General features: G+C 40.7%; 2 protein-coding genes and 1 long non-coding RNA gene across 3 annotated transcripts; 1 reads left to right on the top strand and 2 right to left on the bottom strand.

The window, feature by feature from the left end:
• Positions 1 to 572: 572 nt before the first annotated feature.
• LOC121959151 (uncharacterized) lies at positions 573 to 7,209 on the bottom strand. The gene is made up of 5 exons (XM_088069851.1): positions 5,509 to 7,209; positions 5,277 to 5,373; positions 2,644 to 3,292; positions 2,488 to 2,560; positions 573 to 1,210 (listed from the first exon to the last, which is right to left on the bottom strand). The coding sequence occupies exons 1-5, from the start codon at positions 5,513 to 5,515 to the stop codon at positions 1,050 to 1,052; spliced, it is 987 nt and encodes a 328-aa protein (XP_087925977.1). The 5' UTR covers positions 5,516 to 7,209; the 3' UTR covers positions 573 to 1,049.
• Positions 7,210 to 8,352: 1,143 nt separating this feature from the next.
• LOC121958954 (uncharacterized) lies at positions 8,353 to 17,173 on the bottom strand. Its single transcript, XR_006106874.2, has 2 exons — positions 16,581 to 17,173; positions 8,353 to 9,495 (listed from the first exon to the last, which is right to left on the bottom strand). It is a non-coding gene; the product is annotated as an uncharacterized LOC121958954 (long non-coding RNA).
• Positions 17,174 to 18,116: 943 nt separating this feature from the next.
• Positions 18,117 to 19,930, top strand: LOC121958679 (parvalbumin, thymic-like). The gene is made up of 4 exons (XM_042507766.2): positions 18,117 to 18,295; positions 18,427 to 18,559; positions 18,678 to 18,787; positions 19,713 to 19,930. Exons 1-4 carry the CDS (start codon positions 18,235 to 18,237, stop codon positions 19,739 to 19,741), a joined length of 333 nt encoding a protein of 110 aa, XP_042363700.1. The 5' UTR covers positions 18,117 to 18,234; the 3' UTR covers positions 19,742 to 19,930.
• The last annotated feature ends 5,856 nt before the right edge of the window (positions 19,931 to 25,786 follow it).

Here is a 25,786-nt window from a genome sequence, read left to right as displayed (position 1 = left end):
GCCTGTTGCAATCAGGGGTATATATATATATAGAAATAACATTCAGGGCTGACAGGGCTGAAGCCCAAGACAATAATAAAAACAAACTTTTTTGGTAGCCTATATAATTAAAAATAAGAACACTTTATGATCGTGGTCAATAGTTTCAGCCACAAGACGACTGATGTTAGAATATCACAAGCATATAACATCAACAATAATGTGCAGGTGTGGCGCTCCCACCTCCAGAGAGCCAAACTTTTTTAGCTTTTGGTGTCCTTGAACAGTGTGTGTGTGTGTGTGTGTGTGTGTGTGTGTGTGTGTGGGTGCAGGTACACTGTATCTAATCAACCGAAGCTGCTGGTGGTGGTGGTGTTGCTGTGTGGAAACATTATCTGTGACTGTGAGTTTGTTCAGTTTGTGGCTCTGGTGGCCCTGAAGGCTCAGTCTATTTATTCAGCCACAGAGTCACTGATAAATTCAGGGCTCAACACACTTCAGTAATGAAGCGAGCAAACACACAACTCCACAAGCACCATGCCATGTTTGAGTTAAACTAACTCCACAAACAACACAACACCACCAAGCTGGAATCTGGTGAACACATTATGATCAAATGATCATTTATTAAATTTCATTTACTGGAATGGACAGTATTTCTGTTTCTGTTTGAAATTTCCGGTCCAAGGACACAGTCTGGACGGGAACCAACTCTGTTGTGCAACAGGTTGTTTTGATCCCATCGTCACAGTGGCAGCTGAATGCACCGTCACACCGTCCTGCGTGGCTGTGATGTCACAGACGACAGGTGTTCTGAATCCATTTGGGTCAGAGAGAGAAAGAAAGCCATTAAAATCCCTGACTCATCATAAAACAGGAGGGGGGAGGTGAAGAGGATCCTGAAGATGAGTCAGTTTTTCCATGACGAGGTCGAGGCTACTGTCTGTCCGATAAAACAACAACACCTAACCGGGCCATGGTGACAGTGAGGTCGCCTCTGCCTGACAAAAGTTTGACCCCGCTGTGTCGCAAAAATCAGCACCTACACCTCAGTATGTGCACAAATTATCTCACAGCTCAAGGTCTGCCTCAGTGACATGAGTGAGGAACAGGCAGCTTTGGGACAGAACGAGACGTCGGGACAGAGGAAACTGAGAGTGTGTAACAGAGTGAAAATGGCAGCTGTTGTTGATTTTCTCGAGAACTGAGAAGTCGTCGTCCCACTCCAGGCCTGCAGGTAAAACACACAGTTAGAGACAACACAGAGCCAAAAGCCCTTCAGCGGGGCTCACAAACATCACCATTTGCTCACCCGCCCCCTAACTTGTTACACTGTTAGTTTGTTTCAGTTTGAAGAAGTTAGAAACATAAACAAAGCAAATATACAGTTCTACACTTGTTGATTTTGCCATCAAATGATTTAAAATATTGATTTTTTCAGGTTAAATGTTACAATCACTAAGAAATATATGATTTAATGACCTGTCACCTGTAAGAGTACAATAGGGCTAACCCTCCTGGTATACAAATTATAATAAAATTGATCAGAAAAGAATTGTCAAAAGTAAACTTATGTATTGTTTCATTAAATAATTATTCCAGGTGATTAATGTCTGAGCAACTTGTTACTGGTGAAACAAGTTAAGGTGGACCTCAATTTATAGTCGAGCTGCAGTTATTAGTTGATTCACAGATTAGTCAGTTGACAAAACATTAAATGGCCACTATTTTAATAATGGAAGAATTTTGTTGGTATTTTTTTTAGCTACAGGTTTCTATGCTTCTTGAATGTTTTCTCTGTCAAATATGATAACAAAGTGAAAAGCTTGGAATTTTTGTACTGCTGGTCAGATGAAATAAACTATCTGAAGATGTTACCTCTAGCTCTGGATTAAATGTTTCAGTATTGTCTGACTTGTTTTTTACAAAACAATGAATTGATTAATTGAGATACTGCACAGCAGATGAATGGAAAGTAATGATAAAATGCAGCCATAACTGAAGCATGTTCTTTACTGTCGGGTAGTTTAATCTGCACCAATAATGACGCTTCATCTGCTCCTGTGTTTTCTCATTCCAGAGCTGCACACTTGATTGAGTACAATCAGTGAAATAAGACCCACCTGGGCCCTGTGTGCTCCGTAATCAGCAGCCAGTTTGTGCTGGCAGACTTTTTTGCTTTGTGCCTTTTGTTTCCTTCTCCCTAGATTTAACATTTTTACCAATCCACTCCGACCATGACTGACTGTATAGATTTCTATTAATGCAACTTGTCTGACTTATTTTAATTAATATTAATATTCTTCACTTGTAATTTACTTGTGTGTCTCCCAATTAGCCTAACGGCTGGGCTGTGACACAATGCATCATATTTTATTAGCTTATCATATAAAATAATAATCCCCAGGCGGATAAATACAAACACACACATATATAATGTGTATTTAGTATAAATGCTCAGCACGCACAGACTGGTATCAAACACAAAAAAAATCACTGGTATCATACCACTGTCTTCTTCTAAAGTGTCCTCTGGCAGAACTGTGCAGGCCTCAGGGTGCAGCTCCATAGTGGGACTCTCCTGAGAATATAGTAAGAGTTGAAATCAAACAGGAAGCAGAGGAAGTGTTTAACCTTCAAATGTGAAAGCCCTGAGGACAGTACCTGATCAAACAGGTAAACCATGACGTCATCATCAAAGGACACACTCTTCCTCTTCTTTACAGTCCTGTCCCTCACGGATGATCGTCCTAGAGTGTCACAGATTTGAAAGGAGGTGTTCAAACTGTCTCTGACAACCAGATCATGTTGGTTCCTGTTGGAGTTGTTGATGTTTATGGTGGGACTGTGGGCAGTGAAGTTTGTCAAATCACTCAAAGCGTTGCTGTCACAGCTGTACCAACCAGTATCCCCTAAAGACGTCCTACAGTCTTCTGTGCAGCAGATGTCCCCCAGACCTTTTATTGGTAGGTCCTGATCACAGAAAATGATAAAGCTATGATATGGATCTTGCTGGGTCACGATGTTTAAATTAATTCCGATCAGACTGAAAATGTCCTGCACGTTTAAAATGAGTCTCGTCCACGGGGCATCCTCTGAGACAAGAGAGGATAAAGAAGACGTGATTGATGAAAGATGTGCATTCTCCTCAGAGGATGCTGGTGTCTGTCTTACAGAGCCTGACCTGCAGCCTCTGCTCCTCCAGAACTGACGGGCTGCTGCACCTTCTGTGTGATCCAGGAGGCAGTTGATCACCTGCAGCTCTTTGTGGATCGAGTGACCTGAGGACATCAACAGCTGGAGCTCTTCAGTCCTGTAAAAATGATATTTCATGATCACTCACGGATGGGACTTGATTCTGTTCATTGTCTTGTAACCAACAAGTAAAGAAAATCAATCTAATGGCAGTATACTAAAACTAAACTCTGGCTGTTGATCCAAAACAATTTCCTTCACCGGATGAATGAATAAAGTCTTTCTATTCTATTGTATCCTGCAGTTATCAGGACGTGTGACATGTCGCAGTAGGAACAGCATAGGTATGAATGGTAATGATGGCTGAATTCCATTCAGCTCACTTTAATTGTACTAGTTATTAGTAACATATGATGTGCTTTTCCTGTTGTGACAGGTCCAAATGTCTGCTGTAAAAAAGGCTGAGATGTGAGATTATATACCTGGATATTTCCAGACTGTTTTCATTCCAAACTCTTCAAATACCGCCACTCTGACAGTGCTATCGGTGTACAATCCCAACACCAAAAGGCACCTTTTGCGTCCATGTGATACGTATGCCCCAAACATAGACAGACATACAGGTCTTGCTGTCATTATATGCCACCGGAGGGCTGGATGGCACCTGCTGCATCAGCCTAATACGTGAATGGACAGCATCATGATACACCCCAGAAGGGCATCAGGTCGAAACGCTGCCGGTAACAATGTAATATAAGGAGCAGGAGGGGGCCTATAGGGCAGGTGGGAGGGATGGTGGATGGGTCCAACAAACCCTGGATTTTCATGCATGAGTCTGGTGTTCACTTCTGAATGGGATTTTTTTTTTTTTTTGCACATTACGATATGCCTCCTTCTCTTAATCCTTACCATCTGTGGCAGCATGTGTGTTTATTGACAGTGTGTACATTTGTTGCCTAAACATAACCACATGCCACGTCATCACACCATGTGCTTGTGTTGACATCACGGTAGCAGCATCCCGGGAACATAAAGAGCAGAAGGATAACATATCATATATTTGATACTCCTCACTCAGATGGACCTCATCCAGTGTGCATCCCGAATCACATACTTTTGATTTTTCTGTTTAATAGATACTGTGGCTGCCCTTATAAATCATATTCTGTTGATTTGGGACACACCACTTCTTTATAACGCTGTACCCTGAACTTTGACCCTCTGTCTCATATATCTGTTTCAGTGGTGGTCAAGTAAAACTCCATTTGCCAAACTCGGCACAGGTGGGAGGTCAGCCGAGTAACTACATGTTCTGTCAGTTGTCAGTCAGTGGTCAATATGTTATGTATCTCCCGCTGCAGAGAATTGTGGGTAAGAATAGCCAGAAAAGCATGCCGGCTTGCATACTGTAAAATCCAACCAGATGTAGTAGAACATCCAGGTATCGTTGGCATTCTGCAATTATTGTAATAACCACAGTCAGTGGTGTTGGTCTTAGTATGCACAACACCAGGGGCTTACATGTTTAAGATGACTGTCTGGAAAAAGGGTAGATCAACATAGCTATGGATGGTGACACTTTGACCTAAAAGCATATGTAGTCTTTGTGTAAAGATCATTTTCCTTTAAACAAATATCATATCAGTATCCTCTTTTTCTTGTCTTTTGAATCCGTTGGACATGTTCAGAGGTCAGCTGCAGAGCGCAGACAATAACAGGATGTACTTAAACTGATTTGTCAGCCACACACACTCACACACACACACACAAACATTATTTGTCCACTCAGTCCTGAGCCTGAATAAATATGGGGGCCCGTCCGTCCACGGAGACAAAGACGCAGTAGGAAACTTTGAGCACTCTGCAGTAACCAGGCGACCGCTGGACGAGTGACTCAGGAGAGGAAGAGAGGAGCTGACTCACAGCTGCTGTGACGTAAACCATGTTAAAGGACACACACACACACACAGTGATGCAGCAGGCCATACCGCCTGTAATCTGCCCTGTTTCAGGTAAATTAACACCTAGCTGTGAAACAGGTGGAGGGGTTTAGGGGAAACACGGATTATCACCACCACCATAAACACACTCAAAAATCATACCTTTTCTTCATTCCTCTGTCTCTGCAGCTCCTTTTAGAATTCAGACCATCCAGTGAAATGACCAGCGCAGCTCCATCATCCCTGCAGTGTTTGCACTCTGTCAGAGCAAAGAGAGGAACCTGGTTATCAGATGTGTGCATTGCTTCGGAGTCCTGCTGCATCATGATGCTGCAACATGTGTTGCAACACACTTCAATCTCTCTGTATGATGCCAGCACATTTCTGTTCTTACCTTCCATCCTGCATGCCCCACTCGTTTCCCCTGGCTTATATACTGCATCGACAGAGAAGGGCTTAACGTATGGACATAGAGAGAGAGAGAGGGGGGAGATAGAAAGAGGAAGGGAGGGGGATTATTTAGTGAACGAGGGGGGAAATGAAATGAGGGAAGCACATCAGAGGAAGGATGTGAGGACAGAGAGCTCACATATACAGCTCACTCTCTCTCACTGCAGGCTGTTGGCCTCTCTGCAGCAGCACACTGCAACACACAGATCAATAACTCATCTGGAGCCTGGATGATAGAAAGGACGTCACAGCGACACACAGACATTAGTTACTGTGCAGTTCTTTGGAATATGCACATCATACTTAATGCAAACAACAATGTGCTGGATGCTGTTCAGCTAAAACAGGACATATACATTTTGAGTGTCAAACGCATAATTTCCTGAATTTTGGTGAAATGTTATGCAACAACGTACAACCTTGTTGCATGACTTTATGGCAGTGATACTCAATTTACGGCCTGCAGGCCAAATCTGGCCCCCGACATGGTGCCAGTTGGCCCCCCAACCATTTTCTAACTCAGAATTAAAATGAGGTGATTCACAGTGGGAATTGTTTTTGTACTTTTAGTATACATAAGGGGTCAGATAATATAAAAAGCATCAAAATAGAACTTGTTTATAAAAAAAGTGCCAGTGGAGGATTCCCCACACCCCTTATCAGAGGTCCTAGCCAAGCCCCTAATGTCCTAAAATCCTAGAAATGTCTTGTCTTTGGTATGTAGTTTGTTGTAAGTCGTGCGCCAAGAGGTCCTGTGTGTTCCCAGAGCTTGTTTCCCAGTGTTTCAGTGATCTTTGATGTGATGTGATGTTGCCTGTCTGTTTTTTTGCATGATCCAATTGGATGCAGCAGAGAAACTTGTCACCCTCTACAGGCTGAGAGCAGAACCACAGCAGTTCTCGTTCTCTGCACAGATGAGGACTCCAGTCACATCACTCGGACTTGAGTCAGACTGAAGTCACAAATTTCATCACTTTAGCCACTTGAAAAAACTAACTAACTAACTAATAACTCTGCTGTCATTTCAGACCCTGCCACTCCCACAGCCTTCCCTCATCAGTAGATTCACTCCACCTGCTGATCATCACTCACCTGTTCCTCATTCCCACATTAGCTCCCTTAATATTAATACTGGTCTGATTTCACCAGCTCTCTGACAGATTGTGTTTGTGCCCTGTGCCTTAGCTTTCTTGTGTTTCTTATCTGCATTGTGACCTTTTGACGTAGATTTTGATCCTGCCTGCATTTTAGATTCTGGCTCAGCCCAACCCCTTGTTAGTTTGTTGATAGCCTGGATCTTTTTTGCATCCTTGTACTTTTTTGTTTTGCTTACTAGAGACTCTATGCTGTGTTTACATGTCTCCTGAGTCATGCTCTTGGGTTTGGTCCTTTATGTTCACATATTTAGTGACTGTTGCTTCACTGATGAAGCTCATAAAAACAGAAATACAATAACTGCTGCTGCTACTGCATTTCTACTGTTAGATATACTATTACTACTGCTATCCCCACATGCTCTTATGTATACTATGAGACATCTTATGTGTGTAGTCTTGTGATGTTTTCTGTGTTTTTGCAGCTCTTTCTGGTTATTTTGAGTCTCTTCCTGATCTGTATGTGTTACCTTGAGTGGCATTTTGCAGGTGAAGGCTGGGGGGGGGCACTAAGTCAGACTAAAGGGTTTTTTGTTTTAATTTAAAAGTATCAAAATGTTCAGCTCTTCTCAGATCCTCCAGCATGTCGTCACGGTGTTTTGGGGCGCCTTAAGAGCAGAATTACCAAATGTTTTAGTTGTACTCTGTGAAATGGCAAAAAAAAAGAAACGCTGGAGGATCTGATGGGCCTTCCTGGTCCATAAACTAAAAGCCCCTCTGAGTAGTCTGTTGCAAGGTCGTGTAATGCCTTATAAACTAATAAAATAATCTTAAAATCAATGCAAAAACTAAAACCATACCAACCATAGGCATATTTAAACAAAGGTCAGCTGCTATGGTCATCCACCTGGCAACAAAATCACTGATGCTGGAGTTCTGCTTCACACACTCAGACAGCATCAGGATGTTGTTGCCAGGAGGAGACAAAAAAATATAACCATTCGGCCCATCTCTCAGCTCCACCTTACACGTCCAACTCTGGTTCACAACAGGGAGAAGTGAAAGGAGCAACAGAGATGGACAGATGGTGATTCCTCTTCAATTTATATCTTACTCTCACTTTCCTTTTACCGTTACTTCCTGCACAATCCTCTTGCAATGCATTGTGTCACCATGGACCCATGTCAGGTCTGAATGCTCACAGTTTAGTGTTTTAGTGTTCAGCAGTTACAGCTATATGTGAGGCTGTGATAGAAGTGTGGAGCTGAAAGTCTTAATGCTGCAGAACGGGAGCTTTACTTGCTCTGACACAGTCTATTTCCACATTGCCATAATGACTGATGTGCAGCATCTCACAATCTGAAACCTCCACAATGTTTTAATTGACGTGTTTGTTGTGTATGTTTCAGTTATAAATTTCTAATCATTTAAGTTCATAATGTCTTTAAAAAGTAATTCGACACTCAGTTATTTTTTAAAAAATAGGGGAAAAAAACACAAAAGTCAAAATTATAATTTAAAAAAAACACCCGAAACTTTAAATGATTAAAAACATGGGGAAAGCCTTAAAATTCAAAATTATTTTTTAAAAAAGTAGAAAAAAACACACCCACACCCAAGAATCAAATCATTAAAATATATATAAAATATATATAAAAGAAAAACAGACCCAAAATGAATTAGTTTTGTTTAAAAAAAAATGAGAGAGAAAAAGACTTAAATGTTTGATGTAGGCAATTCATTTTATGTCAGTTGGCAAAGTGATTAATCATCTAATTGTTTCAGCTGTACTTGTAAACTGTTTGGTAATTAAGTCATAATAAAACATCACATTTATTAAAATCTGGTTTGTTTTTCTACACAAATCTTAATCAGTAAAGTAACTAAAGCTGTCAGATAAACGTGGTGATGTAAAAAGTACAATAGTGGAACAAAAGTATACAGTGACATGACAAGAAAATACTTAAGTAAAGTTCCATGAATATGTACTCAAGCAAAATACTTGAGTAAATGTACTCGTACATTTTACTGCTGCTTACATGAACATTAGTGGTTCAGTTTAAGTTAATTTATTTTTTATTTCAGCACATTTCTGTTGTGTTATCAATGGACACTAGCCTGCAAGACTTTAAGAGTGAGTGGAAAATGTATGTTTTGAAACTTTTATATATTTAATCTTTTGCTGTACTTTTAACAGTGTCTGAAGAGACAGAGAATAAAATAATCTTCAGAAGACATCAGTACAAAGCATCGCCATAACTTAATTTGACCGGTGCCTCTTAGGCCCTCTGACAGAAGCTGCAGAGGAAACCATACAGTCATATGATATTAACTGATGGAGTTAATTTAAGCATCATATCTCCACTTCTGTGCTCTGCCAACTCTGCCAACATAGAAATGTCTCAATCCCACAATTCCCTACTGCACAGAGGGAAATATGAGCTGACGGCATCAGCAGGTGAATAAGAGTAAAGAATGTGTCTGCTGTGCTAAAGAGGGTGAGAACAAGCCCGAGCACCAAGGACACACTGCAGCTCAAATCTTTAATGAACTGTCTCCGTCCTGCTGTAATGTCTTAATAAGCACAGCGCACACCAACAGAACTGTGGAAGTGTCCTTTTTCACTGCAGCCGCAGAATCACCAGCAGACGGCCAGTGACACCAAACAATCCGTGAGAGGAGGGTAATTGGAGATCATTGGGCTTATTCTGAGCTTGCCAGATACACATGGAGCTGAAATCTCTGTCCAATGGATGGCAAAGCACTGTGGGTAATCTGGGAGAGTGAAACATCCAGTGAGAAGGCTGCCTTTATTTGGACACAGCGGGGTCTCACGGCTGCAGAGGAGATGGAGAGAAACACGACACTGAAATAACAACACACACAGGGTGGTAAACGTGTCACTGATGGGTACATGTTAGTTCATGGTGCGGTAACAGTCATTAAACTCTCTGCAGTCAGTTTGAAACATGACAGAAGGCAGAGATCTGAATGCTAACTTGTTGCAGCTCATCACAGCGGTGAGTTGTCATTCTCTGCAGGAGAAAAGACTTTATTGAGAGGCGGCAGATTAGGGGCTCTTTAAAGTGTTTGCTGACAGAGAGTCTTTAATATGATGACATAAACGTGTAATCCATCTCAGATCAGCGGCTGCAGTATTTATGAGCCTCTGTTGACAGCAGTACACCTGCTATTCCTCGCTCCAGCCCTTGGAAGGTTGCCCGCCTCCACCGGCACCAGCGCTGCCAAAGCCAACGCCATACTGGGACAAGTGTCAGTGTGTAAGGAGATCGGAGGGGAGGGAGCTGTGTGAGGAGGGGTAACTTCCTGTTACTATTAGAGCAGGAGAGCCACTGATTCCTCCATTATTTCATGGGAGAGGGGAAAATAAACATCTTGCTCACACAAAGTGATTCTGACTTGGCAGAGAAACACAAAATTAAAGCTCTAGTGTTCAGGATTTGAAGAGAATACACTAATCAGTGTGGTTTTTTTTGTTTATGATCACCTCAAAATAAGAACGGTTGTGTTTTTGTTACTTTAAAATGAGCCGTTCATATCTACATAGGGAGCGGGTCCTTGTCTACAGAGATCACTATGTTGGACTGCCATGTTTCTACAGTAGCCCAGAACTGACAAACCAAACACTGGCTCTAGCTAGGGAAATTCTTGTTTTTTTGCTTGGTCTCTGTAATTAGCAGCCAACCCTTGCAACAAGCGGCATTGGAGAAACACAGATTATTTTTTCAACATAAAATGTCTTCATTATTTATTAATTAGTGGTTTTAGCTGTTTAAATCACCTGGTTCATCTGTTTTAGCGAGGAAGAGACCTCTGTGGATAAATAGTCTGCTGGTTAAAATCGACTGAACAATGAGTACCGGAGGAATTCTAACCAGGAAAAATTTCAGCTGATTGACATCTGAAACCACTAAATCCCCCCTAAATCTGACACACTGGACATACTAAAACACTGAAATAAATGTGTTCATTTCTGCTGTGTTTGCATGCACAGATTATCACACATGAAGTGCAGTGCGTTCAGACCTTTGTTGACAGCACATGTCGTTGCAATGTTTGACCACTGGACAGCAGCAGAGTGCAGCAGTTAGAGCCTTAGCAACACACTAACACACACTGAACTCTTTCAGGAAAAAATAAAATATAAATATGACCATTTATTTCCTTTTCTTTTGCAGTTTTTTCCTTTACATGTGCAATTCTCCACCTGACACCTGCAGAGGGTCAACAAGCTTCTAACGCTGAAGCATTGTTGTCTGAGCTTGATATTAAAGGCCTGTGGCTGTCTGTCACTTCATGTGTTTCCATATCTGCCTCTGCACTGACGGTAAACACTGACCTCAGCCCGTTCACACACACACACACACACACACACAGACACAGATAGGAGGAACTGACTGGAAATTTCAGCATGGGTAAAAAAGACAGAGGTTAAGGTGTTGAGAAGCTGGGCCCTGACCTCTGACCTGACACAGCTGACCTGCTGGAGCACGCTCATATGCAGAGACAGCTGTTTACAGGCGGAGACAGCTGTGGGACTCCTCAGCGGGTTCAGAGTGTTTACGGAGGAGCTGTGTGTGAGCGCTCGATGACAGAGATCTCATTTACACACACACTCAGCCCTGATCAGATAAGAGCAGATCTATTTCAGCAGCTAATCTTAAATGTGATGAGTTTACAGAGGCCGGTGGAATACACAGAAATATCTTTATTTGGGAATCAGGTGCTGCCAGAGGGTATATCACACTGTCTCACACTATAGGGACAGGAAACACGACACGACCCTTTCATGTCGAAACCAGGCTCTCAGGAGCAGTGCCGAGCTCTGGAGACAGTTTTACACAGTGGTCAGACGTAGAATCACACTGTTCAGGTCTGTCACGTGATGCCATGGGGCCAAAAGGCCTTTTTCCCATCGACAAATATTGTGAAAGAGATGTTTGTAAATCAACCCCTGAGAAATGACTAGTTTCACTGTTAAGATGAGTTTCAATAACATTTAGAAAGTCTAGAAGAGCCGCAAGATTTAATCATTTTACTCCCATTCAAGTTAGCATGAGTCGCATTTAGCTGCACTCAGCCACCGTAGGTGTCCAGTGCGCCTGCTCTATGGGACCCACATTGCAGAAGATCTGGTTAATTTTCATACAATGGAAATAGAGATTTTTGGGGGTTATTTGGCTTCATGCACCACTGAGCAACTTCTATAGGAATTAATGAGGCCCTTCTTTCAGTGCAGTATCCAGGTGTAATTATACATCCATGGGTGCACTCTTACTCTTATAAGGAGTTTGCTGGGGTCATCTTGACGTTAGAATCAGACAAAAGATCCACACACGGTATTAAAAACTTCTAGTAATTTTTATGCAGTGTTTTGATCTAACAGAAAAACTCGTCAGGCATCATCATCACAAAGCAGACACATTCTTCTCTCAGGTGGTTTTGTTCAGCTCAATCCACTTTCAGCTTGAAACAGTCAGAGAAGAAGAGCTGACTAGCGCTCTCTGACGGTCCCACATGGGGGACAGAACATGTCTCCATGAAAAGATACTGATAATGTGACCTGGAGAACACAGGACCCTGAGAGCACAGATACATTCCTGACATGTTGAGCTGGTGTGTGAATAGCAGACTGTTTGGAAGTAATAAAGCTTGAGCGTCTAACATTCTGTGTCCTGTGTATCCATCTGTCCGAGATGCCTATGAATCCAAACCAAGCCTCTCTCCCTGACACCACTATGTCTGCTGCAGCCCCCACACCCCACCCTCCTGTCCTCAAAGAAGCCCGAGGGAGTCCCTAAGTCCCCCCTGACTCCCCTCTGACTTTCCTCTGATTGCCCCCCTCCCACACCCATCACTCCCTTCACCCCAGCAGCACAGATCCTATCAGTTGCCTCCTGAGCTGGCTGGTATTCATCCGGCCCCGATCCAATTGCACAGCAGCAACCACATTTAAATCAAAAATGCAGCGAGTCAGGATCGGCCCTTAGTTACCACTCAAACACGTGAGAAACACAGCGGACACCACACAGGAGAGACAAACAGAACAGACACCACTCAAAAGAAATAAAAATAACAGGCACCGCATCTCTGCAGTGAATCCATCAGGCTGCTGAGCCTGTGCTGAAGCAGGACAACACCAGATCAGTGCAGCAACCACATTTAACCCTTTAAAACCTGGATGAACAAGTTTTCTTGTACAATGTTCAGATGCCTTTTATATATTTAAAATTATATATTTAGGATTAGTTTACAGAAAAATATATATGTTATTTGTCATCAGTTACATCAATTTTCTTGTGCGATGTTCAGACACGTTTTGTAAGTAAACACTGGGATTTTTTCTTTTCCTACAAAAAAAAGGCAATCAGCAACTTGGTAAGAAAGTCCTGCAAGAAAATGTCCTAAAACTTAGCGCACACACACACACACACACACACACACACACACACAAAATACATGCACACACACACACATATATATATGAAATTAGTTTACAGAAAATATAAATGTTATTTCTTATAATTATTATTTTTATTTTATTTTAGCTTGTTTAACTTTCTCTTGTTGGGTAGATCATTGCCTTCTGTCCATGTTTTTGAAAGTAATCAAGTCAATATGCTGAGGTTTCAAAACCACACAAGAAACACAGCAGACAGAACATGGGAGAGAGTAAAAACAGGACACAGGAGAGAACATTTGACAGGCAGTGAATGTAGCAGCCTGCGATGAACCAGGACGACATCAGATCACTGATGCAACATACAAGCAGCTGGTCCCTACTTTCAAAGATGTTTAACCACCGTATCATCGTACCACTCTCATCTCTGTATGCTAAATATGAAGCTACTAGCTGTACCAAACTATTTGTAGGCCCGCATCCAGTTGGCAGACAACCAGGGGGTTACTGGTCCTGGAACACGACCCCGCATAAAAATTTTGTTTTTACACTTTGTTTTTTTTAATGTATTAAACAAAGCGAGATAGCAGTTTCCCTGTGTTAGCAGTCTTTGTGCTAAGCTAAGTTTATATTTAGCGAGCAAACAACAATGAAAGTGGATTGAATCATCTCATCCTGAACTCAGCTGATGTAGAAAAGAAAAAGTGCATTTGCCTATTTTTAAATAAGTTAGTTCTTAGATACTTTTATGGTTGAAAAAACGTTTGTGCTGTTTTTGCCCAATCAGGAGGCTCTTCAGACCACAGACTGTAGGCTTATGTGTATAGACTGTAAAAACACTATAATTCAGACAGGGGAAGATTCAGGTCATATTTAAATTGAAGAACTGGTTGGTTTTACGTGGATGTCATGTTCTCATTAGCCCTTTTTTCATGGTGACCACTTGTAACTGTCAATCAAATGAGTCCTCAAAAAGCTGCTCCTTTACTTCCACCTGTGGTTTAGTGTAATAGATAACCATGCTTATGTTATTATGAATAGATCTCCAGGGAGGTAAATACACTTTGGATTCACACCTATTCCAGCAGTTTTATTTTGCGAAAAAGTAATTAACCCTTCAAAACCTGGTTTGACCTGGTTTTCTCGTGCTGCAGTCAGATGACTGTCACAAGCTATTTTACTCTTCTTCTCTCAAAAACATGGTGCAGAAAAATGCAATAACCAACTTGGCATGAAATATCTCGCAAATTGCATGACATTGGTAAAAGGTGACCAAGAAAGTGACCTTAAAAACTAGTTATTATAGGGGGATTATTGGAACGAAATATGAGAAAATCATCACAAACTATAGTAAAAAATCCAGGAAAACATATTCATAATCATAATAATTATATATTTAAAATTATGTTAGAAAGAAAAAAAATCTGCACTTTTTCCAGTCATTTTCTTGTTTGTTTTCTCTTTTCTTTTCTTTTTTTGTGCTTATTTTCAGGTAATTTTCTTGCAAATGTATACAGTCTATGGAGCTACAGATCCAAGCTGCATACAGTACAGCATGTACAGACACCGACTCTCACACAGACAGCGTAGAGGAGACAGAGACATACTGAGACGACCACACACACTGGAGGAGTGAGATGAAACTGGGGGTGGAGCTTAAAGTGTGTGTTGGTGGGGGTTGTCTTGTCTGAATTGGAGAGCGTCAGAGGCATGCCCCCACCACAGCTGGTCAGATCAAAATAGAAGAGACAGTAACTGAGACCAGGAGGAAGGAGGAGTGACCATCTTCCTCTTCCTCTTGGATGAACAGCTCTGTCCATCTGTCCAACTGTAGAGGGAATTGAGCTCTAACCTGAAAACACTTTCATCTATCTAAATTCAAACAGCCTCTACTGAAGACCTCTCTCTCTCTCTCTCTCTCTGTTTATTTCACAGGTTGAATCAAAAAAGTTAAAGGTCTCCTGCACTCAATATTATATTTGTTAGTGAGCACATCTCCTTTTCCAAGATAGTCCATCCACTTGCCAGGTGTGTTTGATTAAACAGCATCATCGAAAAAACCTGTGGGAAAACAGGAGCTGAAACAAGGCTGTGTTTACATGTTTTGTTCATTGTAAATATTTCTGCAGCAGATCCCATCCTCACATTTCTCTTGTAACCAAATTATTAACAATATATGCAAAAATACATTTGACAGCTGATGATTTAAATTTGCTTGGATTTTGCAAACAATAGTTCTAGTGGCATAAATGTTGATAGACGGACCAGACTAGTCACGTAGATTAACTAAAAAACAAAATCAAAGCTTAAGATTACTTCACCCTCGAAATCTTTGTTAATCAGTCAGTCATGCTTCCTTGAATTCATGAGGAAGATGAAAAAGGTGTTTTTTTTCTCATGTCTTCACAGAAAACTGTGAACATATTGATTTATTGATTTGATCATCATTTGATCATGATATGTCATGTCATATATCATGTTTCTTTGGGGGTGGAAATCCTCGGCCACAGAGGCCAAACTACAGATGTTTCCTGGTTAACAAAAAATGAACTCAGACATTATCTGGAGCAACATTTGGAACTAAACCAATGTGCAAGTACAATTAAATGGCACTTTTGAACCTGAGATGGACAATCTGTTTCACAATGTGTCCCATTACAAGTACATAGTCAATGTAGCGATGACTTATGAATAATGTTGCAATGGTGGAATGTAATTAAGTACATTTGCTCAATTACTGTACTACATTTAGGGTACTTTTACTTTACTTACATATTTCAAACAATGTCACTTTCTGCTTCTACTACACTTCAGAGAGAAATATTGTACTCGTAACGCCACAGCTCTTTGAAAACGTGAAACAATCAGTCTATTGTTTGGGAAATTAATTTGCAACTACTTTGATAATGTTTAAGTCATTTTCCATGCAAAAATATTTCATGGTTCCATCATCACAAGTATGACTAATCTCTGTTTTTCCTTTGAATTGTCTTCTTTTATTGCATTGAGTGCTTTCATTTGTAATACTTGTTCCCCAGGGTTCTCACAGTACGACTTTTAAGACCTTTCTTTACCACATAGAATAAAATTTAATGCCAACTTCAAGGCCATACTGACAAAAGCCCTGGAAATAATTATTTTGAATACTTGAATTCAGTAAAATGTTTTTATCAATATTCTCATTTATACATGATTTATATACCTTTGTGAGGCGAGTGTCTGTATACTGTAATAACCCTTTTCAATGGCCTTTTGGTAACAAACTCCAATAAACATCACTGAGAAAGTAAAAAATTAATACTTTTGTAACAAAATTCAAGACTTTGTTTACAAATTTAATACTTTTTAAGGCCTTTTTTAGTTGAGAATATTGAATTCAAGCCTTTTTTTGAAATAACCCACATGATAAAAGAAGCATCTCGCCCCAGGTATTTTCACATTATCTAATCCCCCGCCCCCATTCAAAAAAGTTTAGGCTTAGACCCCTGCTGTAACTCTTACCTGTGCTGTTTGTCCCACTGCTCCGTATTCCTCAAACCAAAGATGGATGAACAGGACATGTCCACATGATGTCTATACATAAGAAAATGTATTTGTCGTCCTAAAATGAAGCCCAACAGCACATCAGGAGGTTCCCTGTCTGCTCTGCTAATCTTTGTAACACGAAAAAGTTCAAGTTTCTACCAGCTTTAAACGTCCCTCATGACAGATTCCTCACAGAAAACTAACACAGATTTCATTCCTCTCCAATCACTGGAACATCACCCTGACCTATCTGTCTCTCTGTGTTTCTGTCCCATCCCCCTCTTCCTCCTCTTCCTCCTCTCATCCAGCACTCCATCGTGCAGGAAGCCTGCTCTTCCTGAAAACAAGCATGGGAGCGTGGAAAAGGACAAAGCTGAGGGGGGCAGGTATATGTGAAGGGTGACAGAGGATGTTTTTGTCATTCCTCTGGTCCTCTGGCTGCTGCAGGCCTCACTGAGTCCATCCTGAGGAAACTAGGCTCACGTCACCACTGCCAGGTCTTGGGCCCACACGTGCTGTCCGTTACAGATGTTGTGGCGCAGTCACTGCAGCAGACCCTCCTCACACGGGAGCTGTAAACACATGTGTGTTCAAACTATGGAAGGAACAGTCTAAACAAAGTCATGCTTAGTTTATCTCAGTTACACAAATGAGGAAATACATTCTGTAACTCTGCCAGCAGCCGACCACGCTCCACTTCCTACATATGAGTGCTGCAAACTGCCAGTCCGCCTGCAGCAGTGGGAACTCCTCAGCAGAGACTCCATAATCTGATTCTTGTGTGACTCAGCTACATGTTAACATGGCCACCAAGTATATCAGTGATACTTATTACACTCATTCTTACAGCCTGCGGGCCAAATCTGGCCCCTGATGGGGTGCCGGGTGACCATTTTCTAATTCACTATAAAAATAAGTGATTTGCACAGGGAATTATTTTTTTGTCCTTCATATTACACATAAGGTGCCAGAGTACATAAACAGCATCAAAATAGAGTTTGTCAAAAAACTGCCAATAGAGGATACCCCGCACCCCTGACAGAGGTCTTAGCGAAGCCCCTAATGTCTTAAAACCCTAGAAATGTCCTAAAATCCTAGAAAAAGACGAGTGTGAGCGGAGACAGTTCCATGGAGCGCAGCCTGAAAGTGACAGAGGCTATAATAACAGGATGTTTAGGCCTGAGGAGACGTTGCCGGGGACAACAACCCTGAGCTGAGCACTGCGGCGACTGACTGTGGCTGGAAAGCAGAGACAAGCAGAGGAAATACAGGCCAGCAGGGTTCACTCCACATGCACCAAACGTGACCTCAAATATAACCTTGTTGGCTGTGAGCTACCTGACTTTCTGGGGTTTGTTTGAATCCACTATGACCTTTGACCCCCTGGAAAAATCATTCTAGAAAACACAGTGCAATGACAAGACCACACACGTACACACACATTGATTTTGAAGAGGTGACAGCTGCAGGTGACAGCGGACAGAAGGACACTGGTGGTTTGTGACACCAGGCGGGAGTGAAGTCGGTTCACTGTCGCTGTCAGTGGTCACTGACGCTGCAACTTCCAACACTACACTAGTCTCTGCCACCTGAGACATCCTTCACAGCAGTCTCCATCAGCGTTACCATCATGGCCATCACTGACTTCCTCGCCACCTCGGACATCACTTCAGCTATCAATGCTTGTAAAGGTGAGCAGATGAGTAAAATAAGTGCGCAGGCAGTGAAAATGTGTTGAGAGCCTTTGTTTCTGTATGAAACCTCAGAGTGTACGGCATCATCATTCTCATGCTCTCTAATCCGCGTGTGATTTGACTTCCAGCGAAGGATTCCTTTAACCCCAAGATGTTTTTCAAAACTGTGGGTTTATCCAAGAAAACTCCAGCAGAGATCGAGAGGGTCTTTAAGATTCTGGACCAGGACAAGAGCGGCTTCATAGAACAGGACGAGTTACAGCTGAGTGTTTATGCATGGAGCATGTTCTATTATTCATGTGTCACTTTGGTTTGTTGCGACATGTTAGTGTTTTTAAATGCATTCTGTACGTCGTTTGATGTTTTCTTTCTTCATCAGATTGTTCCTGCAGAACTTCTCTAAAGGAGCGCGGCCTCTGACTGCAGCAGAGACCAGGGGCTTCCTGCTCGAGGGAGACTCGGACGGAGATGGGAAGATCGGCTGGGAAGGTGAGCAGGTCTGAGGGGCACCTCACAGGAGAGAGAGGTGTCCCTGTTACTGGTTTATCATATTTCTTGAGATGTGGTTGAGAAAAAACTTCTATAAATCACATTGTGTAAAAAATACAAAGCTACTGTTCCCTACAGTTAAGTCTTCATATTTATACAGAAAGCAGAAATAAGCAAACAGATGTAAGGATTTACACAACATATTGCTCTTTTTAATCCATTTTACTGTGTGATAATTTATTCAGCAAAAACATGTAGAGCTAGCAGCAGTTCAAATATTCAATTATATTTTTAACAGATAAAAATGCAATTTTAATATAAATGATAATAAATTGCCTGAAATAGAAACAAAGAGAAAACAGAAAGGCTCATAGGTAGATATAGATAGGCTAATCTGAGGGCAGCAAAGGGGGTTGATATTACATAAAGCATTATAGGACCTACCTTTTTAGTCTTGCTTTTAATTTAACTTTACCTATATATTGACTATTTATCTTTACATTTCAGCCTGTTTTACTATTTTCTAGTTGGTATATCATTGTATTACTTTTAACATATTTATATTCTTTTTTGTGCTGTTATCCTTTCATTTACCTCTTATCCACTGTTTAGAGTAGTTAAGTAGTTAACTTATTTATTTATTTATATCTTTCTATGTATAGGTTTTATCCTGCCACTGGTATTTCCTCACTTGTGGTAGTGTTTCCTCATGACAAGTTATCATTTGTACAGTCTCTCCAAAACATGTTTCAGAGGGTGTGGAGTCCTCTCTGTTGATAGACAGAAAGTAGCAGTCAGCACTCTTATTTATCTTTGTGCTGTTTTTTATTTTGTTGCAGCTCTGTCAGCTCATACTTAGGGTTGTTGCAATTAAAAAAAAAAAAGAAAAGAAAAATGTCTTAAATTCTGTGTTTTTATTTTTCAGAATTTTCTGCGCTGGTTAAGTCGTCATGAAGCCTAATGTGATGGCGATAATCTCAGGGTGGACAGCAAATGATGTGGACTCATTCAGGGATCTTGTGTGTTAAAAGTCACACATTTTAACAGAAAGACATGTCATAATAATTAAATGTAAGGTAAATAAACTATGTGTCTTTCCCTGCCAGAAAAGTGCACAAATAAATATACCAACAAATGTTAAAGTGTCTTTTTTCCTGCTCATTAAAATCTTGTAAGATTTCAAAATGCTCTCTGTTAGATCGAAACACTGTAAAATTAAATATTACTGGGAGTTTTTAATACAGTGTGCAGATATCCTGTCTGATTCTGCTTGTAACATTCTTGTAGAAATGAGTTCCATGATGTTATACTGGAAAAACTGGGAGAGGTCCAGCCTGTCCAGATGGTCAGGAGGCTTCAGTTTCTCTAATTAACAGCACAAGCAAATCAAATCCCATTCTGGTAACCTCAATATGACACCTGAGACAGACAGATTTTGTGTGATGGACTGAATGCTTACACTGAAAGGATCTAACCTATTTTTTATTATTGTTATTATTTTGAAAATAGCTCTTGTAGATAAACTGTAATTTGAAAGATTATTTTAATATCCATCACTATAAAAACAAGAAAAATTCACACAACTCTCATGCTGATTTAATCTCTTTGTGGCTATAAAACAATCTCTGATATACTTTAACATCTGAAAATCATCTTTTTGTTGTTTACATCGCTTTTATGTGTAAATGTCAGACTAAAGGATTAATCTGTAATGCATCATAGCTAAGAAGTACTCATATCATTTGGATACCTTTGGAACCTGAATCATCGTCACTTTTCCTTTCAGATGCCAACCTTTGAACTTTAAGCAATTTAAGAAATTGTCATTTCTTTCAAAAAACATGGAAAAGGCAAGGACCGACTTGATAACTAATGTTCCATAAATTGCAAGAAATAAGTAGATTTAGAAATTTATTTTTTAAAAAGAGGGTAAAACTACATTTTTTAATTATCTTAATTACACATTTCAAATTATGTTACAGAATTGTTCACTTGTTTGTGTCATGCTACTGTCAGGTTTTTGTTTATTTCTTTATATCGATTTTCGTCCTGTGTGATTACCTGCCCTGCCTCTAATGTGTCTCACCTGTGTCTACTTGACACACCTGTGTCTTGTTATCCTCCCCACCCCTTGTGTATATACGCTGTGTGTTCCCCTCCTTCTGTGCCAGTTTTTCTTTGTCTGGAAGTGTTCCAGCTGTAGTTCCTAGTATGCGTCCGCATGTCTGTTTGTATTGGACTGTTTTTTGACCCTGCCTTAGCTGAGCCCTTTTTGGATTTTTTTGCTTCATTGACCGATCTGTTATGTACCGGACCTGTTTGCTTACCTTGATTATCTAGTTTGGATCTTTTGAGGTGGGGTTGTATGAGGTATTCATCCACAGTCGGTGTGTTACCTACAGTAGATGTCAGTTTAGAGAAACAGACAGGAGTACTGACACAGAAGCTCACTACTGTACTGCTTTGAATGGAGGGAAAATGTATTTTAGACCCCTAAAAAAATTCATATCAGTTTTAAAAACACAAGAGGAAGGCAATTGACATTACTAAAAAGTAAAAGAAAATTAAAAACAGAAATTTATTTACAAAATAAAAAACAGAAATCTAAAAAAACAGAAGGAAATGCCATAAGAGACATGCTTAAAAAATTATGATTGTGTGACATAATTTTTAAATGTTATTTTGATGATCGTGAATATAGTTTTTTCACTAGCTTTTTTTCTTTTTTATGCCAGACATTTTCCCAAGCTTTTTAAAATATTTTTCTAAATCTACTAATCAGTAGCAGTCACTGGTGGGCTGAACCACTGCAGCTCACCAAATGTTTATCAGTGTAAACTGCAGCTGGGGAGGGAGGGGGCACAGCTGGATCATACAGAGCTCCGTGATGGGAGGAATGCTGCTGGAACAGTTTTGGGAGAAGATAGAGTTTCATTGCTGGGCTTCTGTCAATGAGGCACATTTATGTGCATCTTTCCCTCAGATGGCAGGTCACTGCTATTTCTGCTGCAATCTGAGGTCAAAAACCCCCTGATCTCTCAGCATCACTGATGAAATCATGAATGACTAGATATGAAATTCTGATGCTGTTATTTTCTACATGAAAGTCATCACATGTTAAAGTATGAGAGATTAACTTTTAACTGTCAAATGTTACATTTCAGATCTAAAGCTGAGAACATGATGGGGGGTGTGGGTCATCCTCAGCTGTCTCGAGTTGCATTCGTTCATCCCCGCTGTGAGATCTCTGTAACTGAACCCTGATGTAGAAGAAGGGCAAGAATAGTTGCAGTATCTATGGCCAAGTCGTCTGAGGTGAGAGAGCTCACTTGACTGCAGCAAATGTTAAAGGCCACATACAAGTTTTGTATTTTGTTAAAAATATTTCATATACTCTCAATGTATGTAGGCATCACCTGAAGCCACTGAAGGGAAGGAAGTCACACGAGTCAAACAGAGTTCATTAGGGAGCTGCAGTTAACCCTTTAAAATGTTGAGCGACATAACTTTACTTTAGCTGCATTCAGATGCCTTTCACAAATAATTTATTAAAACCTTTGAAACCTGAGCAAGATGGTACGATGTCTTTCGGGAACATGGGATTTTTTCTCTTTTTTCCCTTTGTATTTATTTATTTATTCATTCATTTACTAACTGTCAGGTCATTTCTTGTTTGTTTGTTTTTTTCTTGCAAATTTGGAGGTCATTTTTTCTCCCGTCGCTAATTGCCTGCTTCCTGTGTTTTTGAGAGAATTCAAGCAAATTTTGTAGGGTTTCAAGGGGTTAAAGTGAGAATTTATGTACTATGACAGTATATTTCAGTATGAGCTCTCCATCCTATCGGGATTATATCAACACTGCCCCCTGAGGTCTAGCAGGCTCATCAAAAGTGAGAGCAGATTTTGGCATGGAAATACCCCTGGACATGTTCCTCATTCACTGTCATTGTCTGGTGCAGCATGAGAACTCGTGATGCAACAACACACCCAAGTCCCAGGAGAATTATGATTATGAGCATATTGGCGATGAGATCAGATTTAGGTGTTTCCTAAAATAGCACCATGAATAGTTGCATTGCCATAAGGAGGAATGGTCTGAATGAGCTCCAAAAATAAAACCTGGCGGCAACACGCTGCTCTACTGCATGTCTGGAGATTATCATCATATGTGATGCTCAGTTAAAGTATTCAAGTCAAATTCCTCCTCCCGTCTCTGACCCTATGTTAACAGTCAGAAAGTGATGCTATTATGATTAAATAGCCAGTGGTGAAACGTAACTATGGACATTTATGCAAGTACTATGCTTAAGTATGAATTTCAGGTACTTTACTAAAGTAATTTCTATTCATGCAACTTTATACTTTAACTCCACACCACTTCAGAGTGGAAATATTGTACTTTTTACTTCACTATATTTATCTGACAGCTTTAGTTACTTTACAATTTTAAAAAAAATACAAAAAGGGTTTATAGAATATGTTGGGGTTTTGTTTTTTTTAAATTAAATTACCAAACAGTTCAAACAAGCACGGCTACAACAAATAGGCCATCCATCCATCCATTTTTTTCTTATTCAGGCTCGGTTGCAGGGGCAACAGACTGAGCTGAGTATTCCAGACATCCCTCTCCCCAACAGCACTTTCCAGCTCCTCCTGGGGGACCCCAAGGCGTTCCCAGGCCAGAAGAGATATGTAATCCCTCCAGCGTTATCTGGGTCTACCCCAGGGCCTCCTACCAGATGGACATGCAGGAGGAGTCCAGGAAAAAAGTCATAATCAGATGCCCTAACACCTGAACTGGCCTGTTTTGATGCAAAGGAGCAGCGGCTCCGAGCTTCCTCCAGATTTCTGATCTGTTTATCCTCTTCTCTAAGGCTTTTGGGGCGCTTGTGTCTGTGATCTAATTCAATCTGTCATTACCCAAAGCTCATGACCATAGGCAAGGGTTGGGACATAGATGGACTGGTAAGTCGATTGCTTTGCCTTGTGGCTCAGCTCCTTCTTCATCACAAAGGTCTGGCACAGTTCCTGCATCACCAAATCACCTGTCCATCTCACACTCCATTCTCTCCTCACTTGTGAACAAGACCCCGAGATGTCTGAACTCCTCTGCTTGGGGCAGTAACCCCCCCCCCCAACCCAGAGGGAGCAATCCACTGTTTTCCAGTAGAGAACCATGGCCTCAGACTTGAAGGTGCTGACCGATTTATACTGGGCTGCAAACCACCCCATTGCATGGTGGAGGTCACGGTGTGAAGACGCCAAAAGAACCACATCATCTTTAAAAAGCAAAGATGTAATTCTGAGGTACCCAAACCGGACCCCTTCCTCCTACTGGCTGTGCCTTGAGATCATGTCAAGACACAGCTTTCACTTTGGTCATACGAGAACCAGATGGCTATAGCAGCAACCCTGATACCTGTATTCTGACAGTACCCCGACAGGACTCCCTGAGGGACACAGTCATAAGCCTTTTCCAAGTCCACAAAACACATGTTGACTGGATGAGCAAACTCTCACAACCCCTCCAGCAGCCTCGCAAGGGTGAAGAGTTGGTCCAACGTTTCACGACCAGGACAGAACCAGCATTGTTCCTCCTGAATCGGAGGTTTGACTGTTGGTCAAAACCTCCTTTCCAGCACCCTGGAATAAACTTTCTCAGGCAGGGTGAGCAGTATGATACCCTGATAAGTAGAGAATAGGAACCACCACCCTAGTCTACCACTCCACAGGCATCATACCCGACCTCCACTCGACACAGAAAAGGAATATCAGCCAAGACAGGCTAACGATGTCCAGAGCCTTCAGCATATCAGTAATAAATATTACTTGTTGGATAAATTCATTTTATTTTCTGAATAAAAACACATAAAGGCAATGACTAATGTGTGCCATAATTAGTCACTACAACCAGCCTTTCTGACACTGGAATGAACCAGAGTCATTGCAGACATTTTAGGCTTGCTAATTATGCACACACTCACCAAAACTGTGCAGTTCAGAAGCACATCAGGGTCACTAATCATCATAGGTGATTATGGTGTCAAAATACAGGTTGACCGGTGTGCTGCTGTAAGCTACATAATCAGACACAATCACAAAAATAATGTCTTTACTTACCCTTTTGAAACCTGGACTCAATTGACTTGATTTTTGGAAGGCAATGAGCAACTTCAGAAGAAATGACCAAGACATTAGAAAGAAATTAGAAAAGAAAAAGACGACAAAGAAGAAGACAATTAGCTGAAAATTGGCCCAAAAACAAACAAAAAAACAAGTTGTGTAACAAAAAGAAAGAAAAAAAAAGAAGAAAAATTGCCTGGAGAAAAAAACTACTTTTTTAAAAAACATTTTTTTGAAAACTAAAACATGTTCACATAGCTTTTTTAAAGATGATTTTGGAAAGGTGATTTTGCTCCTTGCCTTTTCATGTTTTTGAAAGAAATCAAACCAATTGGCTCAGGGTTCAAAGGTTTAAATACTTGTTAAAGTTGTCTGCAGCATAAGAAAACTGATGTCAGTCCAGGTTTCAAAGGATTAAGGAAGTAATAGACCACAGAAGGTTTGTTTGGTAAATATGGCACATTATAAAGGGGCAAAAATAAAATATAGTTTCATAAACACAATGATTAACATTGTTTTTTTAGTCACATTGGAAAGTTTAATAAAAAAACCTTGACATTACTCATGAGAAAATACTACTGTTATGACCCAGTCTTAGAATAAGAAGCTGTTGATCCCACTTGATCCATCTGATAGTTTGTAATATCAAAGTTTACCTGACTCTTCAGTGTGGTGGATGTTGAGCTGTGCACAGTTCTCCATCATGGCCTCTACATGGAGTACATTTCACCCAAATCAGCAGCGTATATTATTAGCCATATGCAATATCAAGCACTTTTGCATAGGCCTCTACTTAGCCTACCATTTAAGCATCTTCATTTATGTGTATATAAATAGAACAGCTCTGTCTACTGGACACATTTTGAGTACTCTGCAC

This window comes from Plectropomus leopardus, chromosome 19 (genome assembly GCF_026936395.1).
Source record: "Plectropomus leopardus strain MGB_pleo_1.0 chromosome 19, ASM2693639v1, whole genome shotgun sequence".
Lineage (NCBI taxonomy): Eukaryota > Metazoa > Chordata > Actinopteri > Perciformes > Serranidae > Plectropomus > Plectropomus leopardus.
The sequence above is the reverse complement of the archived record's forward strand: the minus strand, read 5'-3'. Positions and strand labels throughout refer to the sequence as shown.

Bases quoted from the DNA above. Each gene is read 5' to 3' on its own strand.
- LOC121959151 (XM_088069851.1), bottom strand. The intron at 3,293-5,276 runs GTATGATTTTTG...TCATTTTTACAG, and splicing joins GACAGAGGAATGAAGAAAAG to GACTGAAGAGCTCCAGCTGT. The intron at 1,211-2,487 runs GTATGATACCAG...TTTTACCTGCAG, and splicing joins CACTTTAGAAGAAGACAGTG to GCCTGGAGTGGGACGACGAC.
- LOC121958679 (XM_042507766.2), top strand. From the start codon at position 18,235: ATGGCCATCACTGACTTCCTCGCCACCTCGGACATCACTTCAGCTATC. The intron at 18,296-18,426 runs GTGAGCAGATGA...TTTGACTTCCAG, and splicing joins AGCTATCAATGCTTGTAAAG to CGAAGGATTCCTTTAACCCC. The intron at 18,788-19,712 runs GTGAGCAGGTCT...TTTATTTTTCAG, and splicing joins TGGGAAGATCGGCTGGGAAG to AATTTTCTGCGCTGGTTAAG.